A 16328-nucleotide genomic window follows, 5' to 3' on the forward strand; every position below is an offset into this window, starting at 1 on the left:
GCAGAAAGACCTCACAGGCTAGCTGACCTGCTCTCAGCCCCCTGATGTTTGTATATAACACCACTTTCAGGATGCACGGTACCTGGGTACAGAGATCTCCAAGATGCACGCTCCAGCCAAACTCTGAGGCATCCAACACCAGCTCAAAGGAGGAAGTGGGATTGTCAAAAGAACTCCATCTCCGGTGTTCAATGGATCGATGCACCACTGGAGAGAAGTAAGAACCATGGGAGGAATACAGGTGATCCCTGGACTAGGAATATGCCAATGTCAGCCATTGCTGGAGAGGTCAAATACAGAGTCTAGTATGCTGGACTGCATATGTGCCTGCGCTTGCTCAGGTATGTGGTGATATGAACACCCTGGTCGTAGTCAGAGGAAACTTGAACATGACCTGGAACCTGTCTAATGACAGGAACACTTTTTCACAGGTAAAACTGAGCACCACTCCAATGAATTCTATTTTTTGAAGTGGTGCTAATGTGGACTTTTTGTCAATGACCATTAGCCCCAGGGAGGAGCACATGGCTTGCAAGATCCTTGCCACTGCCTTGGACCTGTGCTTTGGAGCTGCCTTTGACTAGCCAGTTGTCGAGGTATGGGTAATGTACCTGAGCTAAGCTGCAACTACCTCCAGGCAATTGGTAAACAATGCTGCAGCCAGGCCAAATGGGAAGCCCGCAGAGTGGTAGTGGGCCAAATGCACTGTAAAAATAAAGAAAGCGTCTGTGCCCTGAGAAGATTGCCATGTGGAGGTATTTATCTTTCAGGTCAATGGTGGCATTCCCGTCTTCCGGATCCAGAGAGGGAATAATGGAGGCCAGGAGACTATGTGAAACTTTAGTTTCTGTAGGTACTTGTTGAGGTCTCACTGGTCTAAGATAAGATGTAGACCTTGGTCTTTGGTATTAAAAAAAAAATACTGGGAATATAAACCTTTGTTCTGGAATGGAGTCACGACTTCCACTGTCCCCAGATGCAGGATTCCCTGAACCTCCTGTATGAGGAGACTTTTGTGAGAGGAGCCCCTGAAGAAAGACAGGGAGCAGTAGTGGACAATAAATAAACTGAAGGGTGTAGCTATGCACTACTGTACTGAAGACCCAGTGGTTCAAAGTTATCACAGAACACACAGAGGAAATGGAAAATGTGATTGCCAAAAACTGGGTCCAGGAAAAGAGCCAATATGTCATCCTCAAGCATACTCTCAAAATGACTTTTTAGCCCCTTGCTTGGGACAGGCTGAGCCAGAGTTAAGGGAGCGGGCAGGTGGTTTGAGCACCACCTGTAGCTCTTGGGCTTCTTGTGCAGTGGATCCTACCAAGACCAACTCATTTGTCCCTGAGCTGGTTGCAGTTTAAACCACTTACTCTATGGTATATAAAGGCCCGAGTTTTTAAAAGTGATACAGGCAGTCCCCGGGTTACGTACAAGATCGGGACTGTAGGTTTGTTCTTAAGTTGAATCTGTATGTAAGTCGGAACTGGCGTCCAGATTCAGCCGCTGCTGAAACTGACCACCAGTTCTGACTTACATACAGATTCAACTTAAGAACCCCAAGCTCCCCAAGTCAGCTGCTGCTGAAACTGATCAGCGGCTGATTCCAGGAAGCCTGGGGCAGAGCAACTCTGCCTCGGGCTTCCTGTAGTCAGCGCTGGTCAGTTTCAGCAGCGGCTGACTTGGGGACGCCTGGGGCAGAGCAGCTGGGGTGCTGCTGGGTTGCTCCAGTAGCACCGCTCCTCGCTCCTTGGCGCTACTGGACCAACCCAGCAGCACCCCAGCTGCTCTGCCCCAGGCGTCCTGATTCAGCCACTGCTGAAACTGACCAGCAGCGGCTGAATCAGGACCTGGGGCAGAGCAGCTGGGGTGCTGCCGGGTTGGACCAGTAGTGCCCAGAGCAGCGCTGCAGGACCAATCGGCAGCGCCCCAGCTGCTCTGCCCCAGGGTCCACAACAAAAGCCTGGTCTGCTGGGGAGGGGGGGCACACTAGCTACGCCCTCCCCCAGCAGACCAGGGACACGGGGAGCAGAGCCGCAGCGGCAGCGGGGTGCCGCGCCTCTGAGGCTTTGCTCTGGCAAAGTCTCAGAGGCGAGGGACCCCGCCGCGGCTGCGGCTTCAGTCCCGGTACCTGTGGTCTGCTGGGGACCGTCCCCGGCAGACCACAGGCACCGGGAGCGAAGCTGCAGTCGCAGCGGGTTCCCGCGCTTCTGAGGCTTTGCCAGAGCAAAGCCTCAGAAGCGCGGGAACCCGCCGCGGCTGCGGCTTCAGTCCCGGTGCCCCATGTCTGCTGGAGATGGTCTCCAGCAGACCAGGGGCACCGGGAGCAGCTTACGAACGGGGCTCTCTCGCCCCGGAGCTCGCAGGCAGCAATCCGCCACCTCGACCTCCGGGGCGAGAAAGCCCCGTTCGTAAGTGCGGATCCGACATAAGTCGGATCCGCGTAAGTCGGGGACTGCCTGTACAGGCATCTTTCACCCATGTAATTTGGTATCCATCTGCTCCACAAACAGAACCTAGCTATCAAAGGGAAAATCCTGAATCAACTGCTAATCCTCGATGGACAACCCAGAGAGGAGCAGCCACAATGCTTGCCACATGGCGGATGCCATGGTATGAGCAGCAGAATCCACATAATCAAATGCTGGAGAGCCACTCTTCTGGTGGCGATGCCCTCGTCTGGGACCACCCAGAACTGCTTATGAGAGTCAAGGAGGGCACTCTCAAATTTGGCAGCAGTCTGTCACATCCCCAGGAAAGCCTAGTGATTATAACCCTCAGTTGCAGGCTAGATGAAAAATAATCTTATTATGTCCAGGTAAGTCCAGCCTCTTGGCATCTTTATTTTTGACACCCATTTAGCAAGGGAAAGGGTGATCCTAGTAAGAGCTGGGGAGGAGAGAACATCAAACAAGGAGTCTGTCGGCTCCTCCAATTCCTTCATCTGAAGACCGAGGTTGACAGTAACCCTCTTCAATCATTCCTGGTGTGCTTTAGCATTATCCTGAGGAACAGGGTGAGGTGTACACATGATAGTCTCATCCAGTGACGACGAACAGAAGGCCAGTATTGCAGGGTCCATGGTGCCCACTGGCGGTACAGTAGTTTGAGCTCCTTCATCCACATGGACTTAAGAGGAAGTCTTACCTAAGTCTTCAAGCACTGCAGAGGGATCGGTCATTGAGGGCACTGGCCTATCCAAAACTCCTGACACTGAGCATGTAAGTTTGGAGGGCTGAGTGAATCCCCATAAGGTACCAAGGTATATCAAAATTGGATACTGGAAATATTTTGGTATCAACGTCAGAGTCAGCACCTAAAGTCTGGGAGGCTGTTCCACCGAGATTGAGTCCTGCTGTGTACCAGAATGGTTGGTACTCAGCAACCAGGATCTACTGGAATGACAACTATGCATGAAGTGGTGCCCTTGGTCATGTCTAGAAGAGGAGCAGTCGAATGGGCCAAGTACTGCCTTGTGGATCTCAGTGACTAACAGTGCTCAGCAGATCTATGGGTGGGAATCCAGCGAACCATACCTTGCATTTTGAAACCAGTACCAGAAGGAGAATAGAGGCCAAGAGATATCATAGGCCGGTTGCTGGGGGACCTCCTGGTATGTGGTGACATCCGACTTTGGAACGGACAGCAGGTGGTTTCTATGGTTTCTGTGCTCTGAACATTCCCAGGGACTATAACATCAGCCGGGCTACAACGTATGACGGTCCCAACACTCATGCCAGGGGCTACATGCCTCCAAGGTACTGTACCAGGTAACTGGCTAAATCCATCACAGCTCCTTCTTCCAGTGCCCAGAGTTCGGAGAGCAGAGAGGGCTCTGCTGCAACTGCCTGCCCTCGTCCAAGGTGTACTGGTTTCTAGCAAGGGACAAGTACTGCACCACTCAGCAAGAGCTGAGCCCAACTTCCCAAATGGGGAGGTGAGCTGCCTACCACAGGTCTCAGCTCACTCCATCCCTGTCTTTTCACTTACATGGAGTAAGAGATCAACTCTATTGGCCTTACTAACTTTCCTGGACAGAACCACAAATGGAGATTGGTGCTGGCGAGGTGCTGCGCACCAATGCCACAGTGAGGGGAGCTAAGTCAGACCACTGTTCCAGTGCCAAAGTGAACACCGATTTCAACAAGAGTGCTCTAGGTCTAATTTCATGCTCCTTTTTAGTCTTTGTTTTGAATATACAGTGCAACCCATATCACTTAAGTGCCCTTCATCCAGACTCCTAAGACAGCAACTGTGCAGGTCACTAACGGATATAGGACATTTACAGTGACTGCAGGGTATAAATCCAGAGGACCAGGCCACGCCCCATCCCCTAGTCAAGTTCCAGGTGGGACCAACACATTCTAACTACTGCTAAGGTACAAACACAAACTATTTACAACAACTTTACAAAGTTTCTCTGAACAAAGCCTACGCAACAATAGAGAAGCAAACATTCTGTGCACCATCACTGGTGGCAAAAAGGAAATAAGAGTGGAGGGAACGCCCGGTACCCCTCATATCGCCCCATGGGGGCACAATTCCAGGGGTCACCAGAACTGCTCCCCTATGGATATTGCTGAGGAGAAAATGTCTGGCACTGGTGCATGCAGCAAGCACGCACACCTGCTGTGGAATAGACATGAGCAAGCACTCAAAGAACTAGTTATTAGGAGGGAAAGGAAAAGCACCCAATGGTCTGCTTTGCAGATGTTCTGAAAGGTAATAATTTGTGTAACCACAAAATTCCTATTTAACTAACTTATCAAATATGCAGTCACAAAATAAACATTATATACAAGCACCTGGGAGCCACTATTTCACCAAGGGTGTTGGATAATCCTCTATGGAAGTCTTCATTCACTGGTGAAATAGTAGGTACAGGAGTTTGGAAGGCTACTCTGGGCCTTTCAGGTGGTACCTTCTCTTCAGAAGCTCTTGCTGTCAAACCAAATTGCTTCAGTCTGTTAGGCTAAAGAGAAAAAAATGTGTTTGATTTATTATGTCCATAGGTATTTTAAACATCAGTGGTGTATAGTGCTAAATAGGGATGTTAGATATTGTTTAACTGACTAGTGTAAGCACATGAAATTTTAGCGGTTACACAATTATTTGACAGTTTCTGGGGGTGAAGCTGGCAACCACTGCAGCCCAGTCCCACTGTCAGGGAGCCCCCTGCCAGCCTGTGCTGCTGCCTCTCTATCAGAGGTAGCAGCGCGGAGTGGCAGGCAAGACCTTGTCCGTGATGAGAGCCAGTTTAAAAACCATCTCCCCTAGCAGACCAGCTGCTCATGGCCCTGCGCTGTGATTTCCAATACAGAGGCAGCAGCGTGGAGTGGCAACAGCCCCTGTCTGTGGAGAGGTCTGAGCTCTCCACAGACAGCGGCTGCTCCACAAGATGTGGAGCAGTCTCTGTCCACAGGGAGCTGGACCCCCCATGGACAGGGGCTGCTGCCATGAAGCGGCATTTGTCTGCAGGAAGCTCGTACCCCCCGTGGACAGTGGTTGCTTCATAGCAGCCTCCCCGCCTTCCTTTCCCCTTCCCCACACACTGCTGCCTCAGAGAGGCAGTAGCAGTGGGGAAGAAGCTGGGGTGCAGGCAGCACCGCAGAACTGGGAGGCTTTTAAGCCAGCTTCCTCCAAGCACCGGTTCCTGCCTATCCCCACTCGCTGCCTCTGTAGGGGGGACAGGAGGATCTGTGGGAGTCAATACATACAGGGAGGGGGCTGGCTTGAAAGCCAGCTCCCTTTGTGTATCGGCTACAGCCTGCCCTCCTCACCCTCCATGTTTCTGCCTCTCTATCACAGGCAGCTGTGTGGGAGGTGAGGGAACAGACTGATCCGACGTGGGAAGCCTGCTTAAAGCGAGCTCCTCACGGGCAATGGCTCCTGCTTCCCCTGCCTGTGATAGAGGGGGTGGGGGGTGCATGTAGTCAGTAGGATTAACTGATAAGCCTGGGCTTATCGGCTAATCATTTACGTAACTATATGCTAACATTCCTAGTGCTAAACTCTCCTGTACTCTCCAGCTGTTACATTTCTAGTAGTTACCAGCAACGGTACACTTCTCTTTCAATTACTTGTAAGTAAAGGAGTACAATTTATCTTTTCACAGGATGGTTAAAATAGCTAACTCTACATTTACACACATTTTCACAGAATCTCAAGCATCAAACTTTTGTGGATTTTCTAGGAAACAAATTATTGTAATGTCCAGAATACAAATATTTTCAGTCACCTATATTAGTATATAAAACTGCTAGATTTCTATTTTGACTGCATTTTTATTCCTGTTATGTTTCAGTAAATTCTTGAAAAAGAGCTTCAAAGAAAAATACCAGCTCTGTAACCGTTCAATTTCCTTAAATAAATAAGTAAAAAAATAAAATAAAATAAATTAAAATAAAATATTGAGACTTTTAACAATAAACATTTCAGCACACTAGCATTTAAAGAGAAAGGAATATCACACATTCTTTCTTTGTTATATTTGCAATAGATTTTTAAAACAAAAGTTACAGCAATTTTTTAAAAATATATCAAAAACATTTTTAAATGTTTATTGATAATTGATAGCCTCAGAGAAAAAAATGAGGGAAACATGCAAATACAAAAAGCATGCAAGCTAGTTTCAAAACTATCCTAATACACCCAGAAAACATTTTCCTACCAGCTGCTATGCACTTTAGAAATATTTGATTTTGTTGGTCCTTAGCACCAAGCTACTTCATTACACATGCATTTATGGACCAAGCAGTGCCAGCAACTATTGAATACTATATGCCCCAAGGGATACAACCAACTTGGTATAAAAATATTTGAAATAGCAGCAATATATTAAATGTTTACCTCCTCATCACTTAGCTGCAAGACAGTATTACAATGACATTAGTACTCTCATCTACATATGAATAGAACTGGAAATTCAGGTGTAAATAAATATGTTAAATTCTTAAAACCTATTAGAATTTAACTTTTAAGCTTACCATATTTAACTTTAAAATTACAAGATATTGTTATCATACAGAAGATATCATTTATACATATTTTAGTTTTAAATTAATTGTAAAGCATTCCATACTCTTCAACACTTTTTTTCCCCCTTTTAGCATCTTGATAAGTGGTACATATAAACAGACTTTCACATGAATAGGTTCGTTGAGAATTGTTCCTTATGTTCCTAGAACCCCATACCAAACTTATCAGATCCACATTTTAACCAACCAGCAGCTTTTATTTTACTCAAGACATGACTAAGACATAATATATCTGTTGGCCATTCTATATCTAGAGACAATCTAAATTTTAATAGTAGACCAGGGCTCAGGATCTGCTATTGTAGGCATATTAAACTCACACTACTTAACCTCCAAACATTGAACCTCTCTCTGAGAGCTGATCTAGTAATATTTAATGGCATAGGCAATCCTTAATAAAGATAGTAATTCTATTTTATCAGGTTGCCTTCAGCTGAATTAACAGTGCTAGGGTCATCTTGTGTGTCTCAGACTCATGCTAGCTGAGGGATAGCTCAGTGGTTTGAGCATTGGCCTGCTAAACCCTGAATTGTGAATTCAATCCTTGAGGGGGCCATCTGGGGCAAATCTGTCAGGGATGATACTTGGTCCTGCTGTGAAGGCAGGGGACTGGACTCAATGACCTCTCAAGATCCCTTCCAGTTCTATAAAATAGTATATCTCTCTATATTATTATATTAGCTGTCTGCGTCAGTTTGCTCTCACAATAATTATTATTCAGTCCCTCTAACAGAGGGTATACGGTGCTTCACTACTGCTGTACTCCCACTGCTATTTTCCTGTTTCCATACCAACTATATTTAAAGTAAAAAAACCTACATTAGCACAGAGTTAAGGTTGCTTGGTGGTATGTTGTCCCCTTGCAGAACACTTGTTGAGAAAAACTCAAATTTTTGAAAACCTAGAAATGCAGAGTTGGGGTTGTACACGTGACCTTAATTTCGCCCTCTTTCAGCAGTGTCCAGTATGCCCTATTAAAACAAATTCAATTACTCTGCAATCTTACAGTTGCTGAAATATTCCAGTTCTTTACCTCCTTTTACAATCCATTCACTCTCAGCCGCATGATTCCATCAAACGCTGTTAAAGGACAAATAGGAAAAGAAAAAAAGAATTGCTCAAGCCACCATGCCTTTGGTGCCCTGGAGCTGGCAGTAGCAAATAGTCATTATTTGCATCTAGTTGCGGTTAGTAGTAAACGTAAAAGAATTTGTAAAAGGCTATTAAGAATTAAGGCCTTGTCTATAGAAATTCTGGAGGTCAATCTTCTGGGGTTTGACTTAGCAGATCTAGTAAGGACCCACTAAATCAAACGCTGAGGGCACTCCCGTCGAGCCTAGTACTCCCTGGAGTCATGAAGAGTAAGGAAAGTTGATGTGATAGTTTCTCCCATCAACCTCCCATAGTGGGGCATCCCCAGAAACTCAGTTTAAGGTATGTTGACTCCAGCTACGCAATAATCATAGCTGGAATTGCATATCTTAAATTGAATTTTTGGCGTAGTGTAGACTTGGACTAAGTCTCTCACATGGTATTCTTTCTGGGGAGTTGTTTAAGTGTGTGAATGTATGTCCGGATATGCTGAAAAAGGGCAACGTTAAAGGTTGCATTTCCTGGTTTTCAGAAGTTTGAGTTTTGCTCAACAAGCGTTCTGCAAGATGACAACATACAACCAAGCACCCTTAACTCTGCACTAATGTAGCTTTTTGCCATTGATTCTTAAAAGACAGGTTTGTTGGTGAGAGTTAGTAATCATTTAGGCAGCTGTATGAATGAAATCCTGCAATTTGCATACGAACCCAAAGCAGCCTGTGCTGAGCAGCCCTTGCATCATGCTGTACTCCTTGCTCTCCTACACACTTCATCAACTTCATATGTTTCTTTTACTTCAGTGGTGACTGTGCCTTCGCTGTTAGATCCTAAGCTCCTCAATGTGTCTTTGGAAAATGCCTCGCTAATCTGCCCCAAGATCAGGAAGTTGCGACTTACTTCTTCTCCCACCCTCCAAAATCTAATTACTTACCTTATAACTAGAGGTTCTTTGAGATGTATGATCTCTATCTGTATTCCATTGTGGGTATACATGTTCTCCATATGCCCCGAGCCACAGAATTTTGAAAGCCATGTCCAGTGGACCACACATGTGCTACACCTGTGCCTCCAACTGAGAAGATAAAGGACAGGGCCAACCAACCATCTCCCCAGTTCCTTCTGTAACATGAATCAGAGAAGATCCAAAATGGAAGGAAAAACTGGTGAGTAATGGAATGCAGACATCTCAAAGAACCTCCAGTTACTATAAAATAGATAACTTTCACTATTTCTTTCAGTGCTGGTCCCTATGTGTATTTCACAGTGGATGACTGACAAGCAATACTCAAGTAGGAGAAAGATGTGAGATAGGAAAGCCAAACGAAGGAGTACCATTCCAAAAGATTCTTCAGCAGAATAGTCTCTACCAAAGCAGTGTCTCAAAAACATGGATGGAAACTTCACATTGATGCCTTGAAATTATCAAGTAGAGTAACCTCTTGAAGCAATGCCACAGATGCTGCTTGTACTTTTGTAAAATAAGCTCTGATCCCAAATGGAGGGGGAAGATTAGACAACTGATTGCAGAGCAAAATACTGTCAGAAATGCATTTTGAGATTCTTTGAGAGGAATCTCAACTCATTCCGTTATGGTGACAAAACCAGTCTAAGAGACTTCCTCGTAGGTTTTATTCTCTGCAGGTAGAAGGTTTAGGCTAATGTGAAATTTTGAGACTACTTTTGGGAGGAATTTAGGGTGTAAACATAATAAAACTTGTCCTGATGAAATATGGTATAAGCAGGAACCACTATAAGTGCCCCAAGCTCAGCAATACTCCTGGCTCAGATGATGGCTACCAGGAATGTGACCTTCGTAGATAAGAGAGGCAGGAAGCTAATGTTTCAAAAGAAAGACTTAGTGAGTACTGAAAGAACTGGGTCCCATTGATAATTAAGCTTATTTATAGGTAAAAAGGCTCTTAATAAGCAACTCAATGGGTGCGCAAAGATCAAGTAGCCCTGTGACAGTGAATGGTATACACTGATTGCTTACCAGTTGATCCATAAGAAGATGATGAACAAACCTGCTCTTTTTAAGGAAAGACTATAGTCCAGAATGAGAGGAATATCTGCAGCTTCTGGGATTATATATCTTTAATGCTCACAAACAAAAAACTGCTTACACTTGGCTAGGTAATATTTTCTAGTGGAATTCTTCCTACTGTTAGAAAAGGATATTCTATACAGCTTCAGAACATGATCTCTCTAAAGAATATGTTCATGAATAGAGCCCTGGTGAATACAAAATTGGTATCTGCATCCTCATCTGCAAAAGTGATCTGCAGATATCTGAATCCACATACAGTAAAACTCCAATTGTCCGGCATCCAGTGGTCCGGCACTCCCGATAGTCCGGCACCAACTGGAACCCGGAAGTGCTCCAGCCAGCTGGAAAATTGGAGCTGCTCTGCACCACTTCCCCAAGTCTGCTGCTGCCACTGCTGAAGCTGACCAGTGGCAGACTTGGGGAAGAGGCGCACAGCAGCTGGGGTGCTGCCCAATTGGTCCCGCAGCACCACCTCTCTACCCCCTGCTTGGTGCCAGGCAGCACCCCAGGAGCTCTGCTCGGTGCTGCTACCACTGCTGAAACTGACAAGCGGCGGACTTGGGGAAGCTGCGGAGCAGAGCAGCTGGAGTGCTGCCGGGCGCCAAGCAGGGGGGTGAGGAGCAGCACTGCGGGACTAACCTGGCAGCACCCCAGCTGCTCTGCCCCATGGCTTCCCCAAGTCCGCCTCTGCTGAAACTGATGAGCGGCAGGCTTCGGAAAGCCAGGAGCAGAGCAGCTGGGGCGCTCTGCCCCACGGCTTCCCCAAGTCTGCCACTGCTGAAACTGACTAGGGGAGCTTCCCCAAGTCATTGCTGCCGCTTGCAGCCCCAGCTGGCCTGTCGCCAGCAGCTGCGCGGGGCTTCCCCCGCCACCTCCACCCCCCGACCCTTCATAGCCCCCCTTCCGGAGTACCTCCTGATACTCCGGTATATCCAATAATCCGGCACCCCCTGGATCCCAAAGGTGCCGGATGATCGGAAGTTTACTGTATGTAGATACCTGCAGATATAAAGCAGATACCCAAAAATTTGCAGGGTTATAGATATAAAATTTGTATCCAAATTCGTATCTGCAAAAATGAGCAGTGGATATCAGCAGCCACATCCAGGGATGTGACTGTCCATGCATATAAAGTGGATATCCTTGGATTTTCAAGTCCTTACTCATAAAAAACACAGGCTCTGATATAAAGCAAACATTGATTAGGATGATTGATTTAGCCATTCCCTTGATCATGAGATTGAGAAATGGAGAATAATGATTGGTACCCAAGATGACATAGGTAAGAATTTTAGGAACCCAAACTGTCTAGGCCAATTTGGGACAATGAGAATGACTTATATTCTGAGCTGCAGAATCAGGCACAAAATTTCAGGCATGAATGGAGTGGAGGGAAGGCATATTTCAGATGGTCTGACCATGGAAGGAGCAGAGTATCATGTTTTGAGTGGCAATCTGGGTCTGCTCTGGAAGAGTATGGGTTGCATTTCCTGTTTGTTCAGGAGGCAAACTGGTCCCTGGAGAGGGCTCCCAATCTAGTACAAATATTTAGAAGCTTCAGGGGGTAGCCAAGTTAGTCTGTTACAGGGAAAAAAACCAACAAGTGGTCTGATAGCACTTTATAGACTAACAAAACATGTAGATGGTATCATGAGCTTTCTGGGCACAGCCCACTTCTTCAGATTACCGGAGTTATGAGTTTGGGATGTGTACACCCGAAATAAATAGGAGAAGAGGAGGAGGGAGGGAAGAAAAAGGAAGGAGGGTGAAAGACAGAGCATCAGTAAGTATCTGAAGATTAGATAGTTAAACCGAAGCAGATAAAAATTGAAGTCAATAGACAGACACCCATGTCAGGAAGGATACAACACAGAGAACTGTTTGCACCTTCAATGGTTGTTAAATTGGTAGTGTCCCAACCAACTTTCATCAAGATTTAGTCCATTAGCACGTGACTATCCGCAAATTCAATTCACCAAGCAAGGCACCTGGGACTTCAGGTTATGTCCCTAAGGGCTATTTACACCCCTACATTAAATATGTCTCCTCCATGATATACACTGCATGTTATTCCATGTATTTCCACTTTCATCCAAATGTCTTAAAATTCCAATTCCAACTTTTTCCTTTAAGCTTTGACAATTCTCGTATATACCTTAGACTTAGGTTTATTTTTGTTGTCATTAATGCCCAATTAGAAAAGAGAGATTTTTCTTATCATAGGTTTACAGACTAAGGCCACTAGATCATCATCTAGTCCAGGGTTGGGTAATCTCAGGTCTGCCTGGATCCGGGCACCAAGGTTCAGGGATTCCCCCATACTGGGGAGTCAGCACTGGCACTCCAGTCCCCTTGCTACTCCCCCTACACTGGGCTGGAACATACAAAATCTAATAGCCTGGGCCCCCCTCACCTCTGGTGTATGATGGGAATGTGAAGAGAGTCTGTTTCCTTCTCAGTCAGGGACTTCTCATTTTGTTTCTCACTTGTGTGCGGCTCCCAACTGATTTTTCTATGGGTCAATGGCCCCCCAACCTAAAAAAGGTTCCCCACGCTTGATCTAGTCTGACATAGTGTATATATCAGGCCAACATCACTACCCTAGCGCCGACACAGTAACACCCTCAACCAAACTGAAACCAAAGTATTACAACCCACAGGGGATTATATGCTACAGACAGAGATCAGGCAGGACCAAGTTACACTACTGCACAAGGACACACAATGGCAGAGAAATGATTAAGTGAGATATACCCAAATAATTCTGGCAAGTGACACTCACCCATACAATACAGAGAAAGGTGAAAAAACTCCCCAAAGTTACTGCCAATCAGAAGCAGAGGAAAATTCCTTTTCTGACTCTACAAATGACTATCAGACTCTGAGCATTTGAGCAAGAACCAGCCAGAAAATGTCTCATCTCCAGCTGTGGCTGTTGTTGATGCTTCAGAAGGAGTTTGGGGGGGTTGGGGGGGGAGAGAAACCTTCCACAATACACTGGGGAAGGAGATGGGGAAAAAAAGTAGCCTTCTGATCCTTCTTTTGCACACAATAAAATCCTGCTTTCAGTATAATGGTTCACTGATGATACACATTATTTAATAAAAGGTCTGTTTGAATAAAAAGTGGATACTAGAATTTCTTACCTCCTTTTCTGGGTCCAGAGCTCCAGAAGCAGCAACTGAGAGTTCAAGCTCCTTTTCACTATTAAAAAAATTAACAAGATGAAGTCAGAAAATGAGCTGTTGAACGACTCACTAAACTTACTCTTAAAAAAGAGGCCTAATGCACCTTCCTTAGCTATATAACTGGAGTTTCTTATTGTAGAAAAGTTAACATCAGATAACACCTCATCTGATTCAAAAACAAAATCACATTTATATCCAATGGAATGCAGATGTAGCAGAATATACTGGTGTTTTATTATTTTTAGACAATATCACAATCATAACAATATCACAATTGTTCATGTTATATGAACAATTAAATGCTTTTTGTTGAATTGTTTTTTCATTATAATCTTTCCCAATTTTTCTTGAGAGCAAACTTTTTTTCAGAATTTTGATATGAAAGACTATTAAAACATATTCAAATCCAAACTGGCACACTCAAAGGAATGTCAAGCAATTGATTATAGATTTGGATCCCAGGCTTGGTGTGCCTCTACAATTTTCAATCTGACAATGAATGTCCTCAGCTCCGATAACAGCAACTTTTTTCCCTACCCTTTCACCAAGACTTGTGCTTTCTTTGCTGACAGTCTAGATATGTGAAAAGGAAACAAAAGGAAGCAAGAAAGTCTTATGTTTAATTATGCTACATATGCCAAAAATTCTCAAACTTTTTAAAGACAAAGACTTCTTTTCCAATTTGGAAGACAGGGACAAGTATCACACATTCCTTATCAAATGTGAGGCGGGGAAAAAAAAAGGTTTTTGTGGACCTGCCACTCAACTACTACCCATTTACTTGGACTTCTGTCAGAGAACCTGACCTATAAAACAAAGGAAAAACAAGTGGCAGTGAAGTTAACAGAGAAACAAATGTTCTCATTAAGTCTCTAAAAAGAGATACTATAGATTGAACCTTTCTGGTCCAGCACCCTCAGAATCTGACTAGTCCCAGAGGGGGGATTTTGCCCCCTCCCCCTCTGCCACCAGGCACCCCAGACATAGCCTGGCTGCTAGCCTCCCAGTTGGCTCCCCCTCTGTCGCTGGGACCTCTGTGCCCAGGGATCCCAGCCCCACCATGGCACCCCTGCTATCAGAAAGCCCTGCTGTTGGGGTCCAGCTGCACCAGTAGGCAGTGTCACCACCGGGTGGCAGCTCTATTGCCTGGCTCCCAGTTTCACTGCTACAGGGTAGCCCCTCCTTTTGGGCTCCAGCCCCACTGCAGGGCTCCCAGCCATCAACCCTCCATTGGGACTCTCTGGTACTGGAACATCTGTGGCTCTGCTGGACCAGAGAGTCCTGGTTTAGAGTGATTCAAACTGTATAAAGTAGAGGGAATCAAAACTATAAAGGGTATTTAAAGTGGTCCCTAAAGGGGTTTATAAGGTATATACAGACAGTCCCCGGGTTACATGGATCCGACTTACATCGAATCCCTACTTACAAACGGGGTGAGGCAACCCCGCACTAGCTGCTTTCCCCCAGCAGACCAGGGAGACGTGGAGCGGCTTTTCTCAGCAGACACCTCAGCTTGAGAATAAAGGACTGAGGGAAGTGAGGTGTGGGAGAATAAAACTGAGCTCTGGAGAAATGTTTGGCTAGAGTTTCCCCTACAATATGTACCAGTTCCGACTTACATACAAATTCAACTTAAGAACAAACCTACAGTCCCTATCTTGTATGTAACCCGGGGACTGCCTGTACTTGTATGAAAAAATGACAGTGAGAGAAGTCTAGATCAGTATAAACAACCACAAAGGGCAAAATGGGGAAAAGAGAACATTTCCAAACAGCAAAGGAACTTAAAATATAAATTTCTGAAGGGTAAAGAAGCTTCCAAGTAAGTTTAATTTTAATGAAAATTTTTCACATTATAAATAAGCTAATTAATTTTACTTTTTTTTTTAGAAAAAAATGTTGTATATATTTCACAATCATCAACTCCACTTTAATTTTCATTTAAGTATTTGTCCAAATTACAATGACTTTCCATTACCGTTTCTTATTTTTCTGTTGCTCAGCAATCTGCTCCATTAGCTCTTGTCTGTATTTCTCTTTTTTCCTCTGAATTATTTCTCGATCTTGACTGCCTAATTGGAAGGAAAGGTAGCATAAATATTCCATGAAACAAATACACATCTATATCTTCCAACATCTTCAAATTTCAGGTGAATAAAAAAAAAGTAGAGACAAAAACACTTCCATGAAAGTCACAGGATGACACTGACCATTTAAAAGAAAGCAGGACCAGAGCACCTGTGACTCCTCAGCCACCTCCTAACAGAGTTTAAGAGAAGACACCTGGAGCATATAAATGGAACAGCTGACTTAGGGTCCAGTCAGAAAGACAGACAACATGGGTGAGGTAATATCTTTTACTGGACCACCTTCTGTTGGTGAAAGAGACAAGCTTTCAAGATACACAGAGATCTTCTTCAGGTCTGAGACTATACCACCTCTGCAAAACAAAAAGTCAAGGAGTCATATAAAGGAGGTTTCTGGTGAAAGCTGCAGCGTTCTCCCCAAGCCCTCCCTGGAAAGAGGGAGAAATTGTCAAGAACCCAGTTGAGGGGCTTCTGACTAGGGTTGCCAGATGGTTGAAACAAAAATACCAAACACCCCCCCCCCCCCCAAAAAAAACGGGAAAAAATTCTGTTGGCGGGGGGGGGGGGGGCAGAAAGGGACTCCAAGGACTTATTAAGCCAAAAAAATTAAAATAAAACAGCACTGAGTGTTTGTAGGGTTCCCAGGTGCCCAGCATTTTCACCTCTTGGCCGGGGGAAAATTCATCTCAGGTGTCCAGTATTCTCTGAATTTTTTTTTTTTTTTTTTAAACCAGACAGGAGGTGAAAATACCCGTCTGTCCAGGTGAATACCAGACACCTGGCAACCCTACTTCTGACCTTCCTGAGCCAGAGAATGCTGAAAGCAGCAGAGAAAGAAGCCTGCTAACCCTTTAAGCCAGAAAGCTGAAGTAAGAGGCCT

General features: G+C 45.0%; 1 protein-coding gene across 6 annotated transcripts in view; it reads right to left on the bottom strand.

The window, feature by feature from the left end:
• The window catches only part of CSPP1 (centrosome and spindle pole associated protein 1), a 174670-nt gene that overhangs the window by 89077 nt on the left and 69265 nt on the right, over nt 1-16328 (bottom strand). For all 6 annotated transcript variants that reach the window (XM_075920580.1, XM_075920579.1, XM_075920582.1 and 3 more), the window contains 3 exons: nt 15340-15433; nt 13320-13377; nt 4803-4969 (listed from right to left, as the gene is read on the bottom strand). In XM_075920580.1, the coding sequence (XP_075776695.1) occupies nt 4803-4969; nt 13320-13377; nt 15340-15433 (319 nt within the window). The remainder of the gene's footprint in view (nt 1-4802; nt 4970-13319; nt 13378-15339; nt 15434-16328) is intronic.

This window comes from Pelodiscus sinensis, chromosome 2 (assembly GCF_049634645.1).
Source record: "Pelodiscus sinensis isolate JC-2024 chromosome 2, ASM4963464v1, whole genome shotgun sequence".
Lineage (NCBI taxonomy): Eukaryota > Metazoa > Chordata > Testudines > Trionychidae > Pelodiscus > Pelodiscus sinensis.